The sequence below is a fragment of the Chiloscyllium plagiosum genome, chromosome 25 (genome assembly GCF_004010195.1).
Source record: "Chiloscyllium plagiosum isolate BGI_BamShark_2017 chromosome 25, ASM401019v2, whole genome shotgun sequence".
NCBI classification, from domain to species: Eukaryota; Metazoa; Chordata; class Chondrichthyes; order Orectolobiformes; family Hemiscylliidae; genus Chiloscyllium; species Chiloscyllium plagiosum.
Window position 1 is genome coordinate 15,369,242 of NC_057734.1, and position 9,251 is coordinate 15,378,492.

Below are 9,251 nucleotides of genomic sequence, written 5' to 3' on the forward strand. Positions count from 1 at the left end.
GTATAAGTCTTGCTAAAATTTGCTTTCCCAAAATGCAGCACCTCGCATTTATCTGAATTAAACTCCATCTGCCACTTCTCAGCCCATTGGCCCATCTGGTCCAGATCCTGTTGTAGTCTGAGGTAACCCTCTTCGCTGTCCACTACACCTCCAATTTTGGTGTCATCTGCAAACTTACTAACTGTACCTCTTATGCTTGCATCCAAATCATTTACATAAATAACAAAAAGTAGAGGGCCCAGCACCGATCCTTGTGGCACTCCACTGGTCACAGGCCTCCAGTCTGAAAAGCAACCCTCTACCACCACCCTCTGTCTTCTACCATTCATGTAGAACTCTGAGCTCAAAGACTGCATGAATTCATGTAAGACTCCATTATCTCACTTTTTAGATTAGAATCAATCTAAACATCATGGCATAGACCGAGAACACAGGGGGCCAACACCTTCAACATATTGTCTAGCTATCACCCATTGTTAACAGCTAACCAGAGAATACAACTTTTTAAAAAAAAGATTTTGTGATTTACACATAAAGAAATGAAACTATCACGGTATTCTAACAGATGAAAGGCTTAACAGACAATCAATTTTTCAATGTATAACTTCAGTTACATCACACTGTTAAATTTTTGCTATAAATTCTGTGGGTTAGGATTGAGCCCTCCATTACCACCTGATGAAGGAGCGACGCTCCAAAAGCTAGTGTGCTTCCAATTAAACCTGTTGGACTATAACCTGGTATTGTGTGATTTTTAACCATATACATTCAGGACACCACCTCCTTCATGATATACATTTCCCTCCCCACCCCCATCTGCGTTCCACAGAGAGCAATCCATCCACAACTCCCTTGTTGGGTCCATACCCCCCCGCCCCAAGCCACCAAACCACCCTCCACATCAGGCACCTTCCCATGCAAGAGGTGGAAAACCTGTGCCCAGACTTCCCTCTCACCTCCAACCAAGGCCCCAAAAGAACTTCTCATATCTGGCAAACATTTTCCTACACATCCAAACACCTTATCTGCTATATCCATTGCTCTTGATGTGGTCTCCTCTACACTGAGAAGACAGGATGCCAACTCGCGGAACATTTCAGGGAACATTTCTGAGACACGCACCGCACAACCCCCTCAATCCTTGGCTGACCACTTCAATTCTCCCTTCCATTCAGCCAAGGACATGCAAGTCCTGGGCCTTCTCCACCACCAAATCCAAGCCTGGAGGAAGTCCGCCCCATCTTCTGCCTTGGGACACTTCAACCACACAGCATCAACATTGACTTCACTAGTTTCCTAATCTCTCCTTCCTCTACCTCATCCCAGATCCAACCTTCCAACTTGGCACCATCCTCTTGAACTATCCTTCCTGTCCATCTGACCTATCCGCTCCACCCTCCCATCCAACCTGTCACTATCAGAAGGTGGATATGTGAGGGGAGGGGAATATGTATCTGTTGGTGCTTTCCTGCTGGAGGTAGTGGAAATGGTGGCTAATGATCCTATGGATGTGGATGCTGGTGGGGATGGTAGGTGAGGACAAGGAGGATCCTATCGCTGCTTTGGGAGGGAGAAGGAGTGAGGGCTGAAATGTAGGAAATGGGTCGAACCTGGTTGAGGGCCCTGTCAATTATGGTACTGGGTAATCCTTGGTTGAGGAAGAAGGTCGATATTTTGTAGGCGCCTGTGTCAAAGGTGGTATCATCAGAACAGATGCGATGAAGTTCGCGGAACTTGGAGAATGGAATAGGATGCAGAGTGTGACAGTGTACAGACAAGGTAACTATGGGTGTTGGTTGGTTTGCAATGGATATGGGTGGCCAATCTATCCCAGAAATGGAAACAGAGATGTCGAAAGAAAGGAAAGATTGAGTCAGGTGGACCAGATGAAGGGGAGAGTGGGGTGGAAATTGGAAGTGAAATTGATAAACTTTTCCAATTCCGGACAAGAAGGGGAAGCAGCACTGATGATATTATCGATATGAGAGAAAGAGTTCTGGGTGAGGGCCAGCATAGGATTGGAACAAGAAATGTTCCACACACCCCACAAAGAGACAGGCATTACTGGGGCACGTGGGTAAACATGGTCATTCCTCTGTCCTGAGGAAAGTGAGAGGAGTTAAGAAAACTTGCTCAGGGTGAGGACGAGCTTACCCAGGCGGAGGGTGGTAGTGGTGGAGATGGTTTGATTCTTTTTTCCAGGAAGAAGCAGAGAGCCCTGAGACCATCTTGAACAGGCATTACTGGGGCACATGTGGGTAAACATGGTCATTCCTCTGTCCTGAGGAAAGTGAGAGGAGTTAAGAAAACTTGCTCATGGTGAGATTGAGTTTACCCAGGCGGAGGATGGTAGTGGTGGAGATGGTTTGATTCTTTTTTCCAGGAAGAAGCAGAGAGCCCTGAGACCATCTTGATCTGGGATGGATGTGTAAAGGGATTGCATATCCATGGTCAAGAGAAGGTGGATGGAGTCCGTAACTGGAAACTCCTGTAAAGTTTTAGAGGAATCGCGTACGTAAATGGGAAGAGACTGGACAAGGGGAGGGAAAAAAAATCGAGTTAAGGTTAGTAAGAGAAAGCAACATGACAATGAAAAGTTAGTGCTGATTAGCTGTAAACGGATTGTGATTAGGAGAGGAGTTGCCATGGACAAAAACCATTATAGGAAGGACTGCTAGTTAACTGCCAAGCTTTCCTTCAATTTTAAACAAGCCGGTCAGAGTCTAAACTGTCAAGAAAGTAACAAGAGAACAGCTGTCACCTATTACGTTGAGTTGAAACAGGCACAGTGTATGGACATGTTGACAGGCATCATCTGAAAGGTACTTGTGATCTGGAACTATTATGAAAAGAGTCTAAGAATAATATCCATTAGATTATCTGCAGGTCCAGAAACAAATCTCAATTTGAATGAGTAAATGAACTGATTAACAAACTCATTATTGTCAAAGACCTTTATTTAGCAATATTACATATTCAGTCTATTGTGATTTTGCACAGTAGATTCAATAGTAACCTCCAAAAAACAGAGTGATTATTTTTTGAAAAAGGATTTAGATAGTTCTTCAAATTTCCAGATTCAAAATGATGGTCTGAATGGCTTTGCTTCAATTGTATAAATTCTATGATACAATTGACTATTGTAATACATAATACGTACTCAGCAAATAACATTCCTACCTTACTTTAATATGTAAACAAATGTAAAACATTCCAAACAGTAAGTAAATACATAATCTATAAAGGTACAAAATCATTCTAATAAACTACTGTAATTAAAAAGAACTTATTAATTCACTGCTGCAGTTGGCAACAGAATTTGTGCAATAAAAATATGCAAATGTGTGTTATTTCATTAATTTTGAGAGAAAGGCCACTTGTTGCCAGCTCCAATGTGCAATGCAGAACAGACAGGAGGAGCAAATTATTTCCAAACTAGAGGCTGACCCCAAAAAACCTCAGGCAGTGATTGGTCACATTAACTAATCTGGAGGAGCAGTGGAAGAAATCACATTCAAATAAGAAAATTTTCCAGTCAAAGTATCATTCCCTGCAGTTGAATATATGTTTCAAAATGCACAGGGTCATCCCACTTTAAACATTACTTGAAGTTTCATCTCATTCTCAACATAAATTTCAGTTAAAGTTTGGTATTTTCAGATACATATAAATCAGTGAAAAGGATTAATATGTAGTATTTATATTTACAACATGTTCCAAATAAATCCAGTTGATAAGATATATCATGAAAATGTGTTTTAAATGTTTTAATATTGCAGTTGACTTTCAAGATGCCTTGCCCCCACGGAGACGCAAGTTGATGTCAATGGTACAATGTTGATCAATGCCGTAGTATTCCAGCGTGTGGCTATCTTCTAGTGTTCGTGACTGAAAGGTCAGGTAATATTGGCTTGGAGAAATGCGCTCCAGATTTTGGATCTTATTTTTCAGGCTCAAAACCTTGTCAGTCGGGGACACATTAATTTCTAGGTTACATCCATTTGGATGCCTTACAAATATCTCCATTGAGTTTGACACAAGTAGGTGGAGCTTTGCATCAAAGAATATTCCAGAATCCAATAAGGTTTTGCCACCATTCAGAATAGTTTTATTGAACATCAGGCGTTGTTGGTGAACTGGAATGTTCCAGTTTTGCTGGATTTGATTCTTGATCATTAAAATGTTGCTGTCAATGTTGGCCATCAGGGGTAATGAGGAGCCATTCAGGCTAATCACAGTGATCTCAAACTGTGCCATTGGCTAAAACAGTTAAAAAAAAAAATTGTTTTTGCGGCTGGAAAGACAGTTGGCTGTGTTCGTTTGTTAAATACAAATACAACAATAAGTATATTTTTCAATTTTACTCCCCATCCCTCCTGATTCTTATTGTGATAATAAATATAACATTTTTGTCAAGCATTTTATGGTCAGTAAAGACAGAATTTTGTTCACCCCCATTTCACTAAGTCTGATCTAGTATTTACTTGATATCCCACACTCAAAATATATGGTTAGTCAGAATCTCAACAGATTCTTTGCACTTTCTCAAGTCTGCTCTATTTTTAACAAATCGGAATCTATCATTTATTCCCTCCTCTATCCAATGCCTCACCAGCTTCCCTTCAAATGTATCTATACTATTTGCTTCAACCACCCCCATTGCAGGGAGTTCCACCTTCCCATCTAGTTAAGCTCTTCCCCAAATGAGGTAACATTGTCTTTGAATCCACTCAGTTAAAACCTGTCATTATTTTAATGATTGCTACTGCAAAATCCCCTCAGCCCTCTTTTTTCTCTTACCAATTCTTTCCTGAAATGTGTACAAACATATTTTTATCACTATCCTTCTCAATATTTTCTTCACCTACTCCAGTGTCCTTTAGATCCTTTTTATAATATCATGACCAGGTTGCATTCAGATTTCAAGGTCAACAATAAGTTGCCCACTTTTTGACTCCATGGCTCCAGGAATAAATCCTTGTGCTTGGTTTGTTTCCTGGCTGCTATCAATAATCTGTGGAGCCATCTCTGGTGATTGATGTAATTGCAATCCACGCTACCTGTGTTCCACTACCCCACCTAGTGTTCACTTTTAAAATGATAAGTGACATCCCTATTATCCCTGTCAAAATGTACAGTTTTATGTTTAGATTACATTACTTACAGTGTGGAAACAGGCCCTTTGCCCCAACAAATCCACACCGTCCCGCAACCCACCCACTTACCCCTTCACTTAACACTACGGGCAATTTAGCATGGCCAATTCACCTAACCTGCACATTTTTGGACTGTGGGAGGAAACCGGAGCACCTGGAGGAAACCCATGCAGACACGGGAAGAATGTGCAAACTCCACACAGAGAGTCACCTGAGACAGGAATTGAACCAAGGTCTCTGACGCTGTGAGGCAGCAGTGCTAACCACTGTGCCATTTATCAATATGGCTTTTTGATTGTCAATGACTTGTTTCTTTGCCAAATCTGTGAAAGTCCTGCTGTGATTTGCTACCATGCCCCTCAAAATTGACTTTGCACTGCAATCAGGTGTCATCCATAAATTGGTCATGTACAGTACTAACAGCAAAAGATCCATCACTGATTCTTGTGAAGCACGATTTCCCACCTTCTGACTCTGTAGAACACCCAGGGTATGCTTTCTGGCTTGAAGTCAAGAGAAGGAACTGTGTCATTTAACAATTCAATCTCCAGAATTTCTACACGAAACAGTGTCCCGTGTCAATCATCTCCTAAAACTATTTACCTGGACCTTCCATGCTTGGACTCCAGAGACACATGTCAATGTACAGTTTTATGTTTAGATTACATTACTTACAGTGTGGAAACAGGCCCTTTGCCCCAACAAGTCCACACCGTCCCGCAACCCACCCATTTACCCCTTCACTTAACACTACGGGCAATTTAGCATGACCAATTCACCTAACCTGCACATTTTTGGACTGTGGGAGGAAACCGGAGCACCTGGAGGAAACCCATGCAGACACGGGAAGAATGTGCAAACTCCACACAGAGTCACCTGAGACAGGAATTGAACCAAGATCTCTGACGCTGTGAGGCAGCAGTGCTAACCACTGTGCCATTTATCAATATGGCTTTTTGATTGTCAATGACTTGTTTCTTTGCCAAATCTGTGAAAGTCCTGCTGTGATTTGCTACCATGCCCCTCAAAATTGACTTTGCACTGCAATCAGGTGTCATCCATAAATTGGTCATGTACAGTACTAACAGCAAAAGGTCCATCACTGATTCTTTTGAAGCACGACTTCCCACCTTCTGACTCTGTAGAACACCCAGGGTATGCTTTCTGGCTTGAAGTCAAGAGAAGGAACTGTGTCATTTAACAATTCAATCTCCAGAATTTCTACACCAAACAGTGTCCCATGTCAATCATCTCCTAAAACTATTTACCTGGACCTTCCATGCTTGGACTCCAGAGACACATCGAGACCTGAGCCATTTCTTGGCCTCCTTGTCCATCACGTACCATCCATCAGATGAAGCCACATTATTAGTTGGATCGGCCGGGTCAAGGATTATTGGTCTGCAAAATAAAACCACATCCAATAATTGTTATAAACCATAGACCTGAGTTTCTGAGCAAAGTAACACTGAGTTTAATGGTGATTATTGTTATTAGTGTGGAAAGAATTCAGCAATCTGTGATGAAGTAGTGATGCCCCATGAGTTATGGATACCAGAATTTGCGATCCTTGGCCAAAGCTTCGTTGTTAAGCTCTGCAGGTATTTCAAGGACTTTTTACTTTTGCATCTTATTGAGGAATTAAACTCACAGCAGGAACTCAGGCATTTGCTTGTCTCAAAGCAAGTTTCATGTGGTAAGCAAGAGACTGATACAGAAATTCATCAAGCAGTTCACTTCAAAAAACATTATCTTCCTTCTGCCTTCCTTCATTTCTGAGGAAACTAGCACATTTCTTCTCACTCTGTATAATGCTTCGAAATCTCATGCCAGATTGCTTTAAATCCAGCCATTGATGAATTCAAAGCATTCGGAGTCCAGATCCTTTACTTCACCTTTATCAGTGACTTTATTTGGGCCGTAATGTGCTTTCAATCCCAATCACTGGATCCAGACAAGATTCAGTACAGACAACAGAGAAAGGTCTTTCTAGATGGATGGTATAATCTTTCTAATCTGACTGTGTTGGTAATTATATTGGTTAACACTTTTATAACATTTGAATATGTTAAGTATCCCACGTTGTTCATGGGGTGGAGTAGACACTGACCATTACTATAATGTGAGGGTTTGAACAATGGTCTCCAGGACACTAATCAAAATGGGATTAAAAAAAGTGACGATGTTTATGGAGAGCTCTATAATGATTAGATTCCCTACAGCGTGGAAACAGGCCATTCAGCCCATCCAAACTGGCCCTCCAAAGAGTAACCCACCCAGACCCACTTCCCTCTGACTAATGCAATTTAGCATGGCCAATTCACCTGGCCTGCAGGAGGAAACCAGAGCACCCGGAGGAAAACCACACAGACGTGGGGAGAACGTGCAAACTCCACACAGATAGTCACCCGAGGCTGGAATTGAACCTGGGACCCTGATGCTGTGAGTTAGCAGTGCTAACCCCTGAGCCACTATGCTGCCCTGAATATGGTACCAATCTGATGTAAAGTTCTGAAGAAGGATCACAAAACATTACCTCTGTTTTCTATCCAGAGATGCATGTCCCTTACTTGACACCCAAAGACAGGTATTAGTGGTCAATTAGATCGCTAAATGTCCCGAAATCAGCTTCCTTACGTGAGAGTGCTCTTAAAGAATTGGAACAGTTCTAACTGGTTTCACTTAAAAGATATTTTAAGCTTTTACCTGTTGCCACAGAGTTTCTTACGTAGAAAATTTACAATGTCTTGATTGTTGACATTGTAACGGTCAGTCCAGTAAATATGCAGATTTTGATAGTTGCAGATCAGCTCAAGGATTGTCCAAAAACCTTCAGCAGTGACAAATCTCTCGGTCCCGTTGCCTTGCTCCCAGGCGTAGTCAGCAGCTCCACCGCATACTTAGCAGGCAAACTCTGTGGCAACAGGTAAAAGCTTAAAATATCTTTTAACTGAAACCAGTTAGAACTGTTCCAATTCTTTAAGAGCACTCTTAAGTAAGGAAGCTGATTTCGGGACATTTAGCTCCAAAGAGTATCCCACCCAAGCCCATTCATCTACTCTATTCTACATTTACACGTAACTAATTAACACATCCCTGAACACTATGGGCAATTTAGCATGGCCAATTCACCTAACCTGCACATCTTTAGACTGTGGAAGGAAACCAGAGCGCCCGGAGGAAACATGTAGACACAGGGAGAATGTGCAGACTCCGCACAGACAGTCGCCTGAGGCTGGAATCAAAACCGGGTGCCTGGTGCTGTGAGGCAGCAGTGCCAACCACTGAACCACTGTGCTGCCCAAATATGTGCAGATTAAAGGACTGGCCTCCACCCCTGATCTGTAATCAATTTGAATACAGCTCCTCCATACAATATGGCATCAGGGAATTTTTTTCATGACTACACTAGAGAATCAAGATCTGATTCTGAGATGTATTTAACCTAAGCTGAAGGTGTACAGGATCTCCCCTTTCTCTAAAGTCATTCCAGCAACTTCGATTGAAGCCAGTTTCTTGAAGGAGGAGGTTAAATTGTTCAACTGTTAAAAATATGGGTACTTCTTTTATATGGCTTCAGACAGCAACCAGATCTTTTATTGCACATTTAGCAGAGGCTGGAGGAGCTCTGAGAGAAACCGCTCATAGGAGCACTCCTTCAAAGATTCTGCCAATCCCCTTCTATGCAAACAAGCATTCTAGGCAAGTGTTCACAGGTTTTTAATAAGGATGAAGCCCGAATTCATCAGTCATATTTGTCAATGATATAACTATAGAAACACCATCTTTTTATATGTGGCGCTACAATCTCCCTACATTCTTCAAGCCATGTTCCCCAGTCACTCACCTCTTTGTACCAATATTTTAGCAGGCGAATCAAGTCTTTAAGTTTTGCATTACGTTGCTTCACAAAATTCCTCTGAAGCTCAGTAAAACATGCAGAAAATTCCCCACATGGATCACCATTTTCGCTTACGAATTTTATTAGCCTGAGATGGGCTGTATTTCCATTTGGTGATCCTTCTGTAGGAAATTAAACATTTGATGAGCAACAGAAACTGTGGCATTTGTGGTCAGATATAAGCTAGAGATTGA

General features: G+C 41.8%; 1 protein-coding gene across 1 annotated transcript in view; it reads right to left on the bottom strand.

Annotated features, from left to right (window-relative positions):
• LOC122562402 overlaps positions 1–9,251 on the bottom strand; it is a 66,357-nt gene that overhangs the window by 56,503 nt on the left and 603 nt on the right. Inside the window, exons 2-7 of the mRNA XM_043715259.1 lie at positions 9,004–9,179; positions 8,602–8,671; positions 7,863–8,055; positions 6,425–6,557; positions 3,796–4,260; positions 1,611–1,733 (exon numbers count right to left, since the gene is read on the bottom strand). Coding sequence (XP_043571194.1) covers positions 1,611–1,733; positions 3,796–4,260; positions 6,425–6,557; positions 7,863–8,055; positions 8,602–8,671; positions 9,004–9,179 — 1,160 coding nt within the window. The remainder of the gene's footprint in view (positions 1–1,610; positions 1,734–3,795; positions 4,261–6,424; positions 6,558–7,862; positions 8,056–8,601; positions 8,672–9,003; positions 9,180–9,251) is intronic.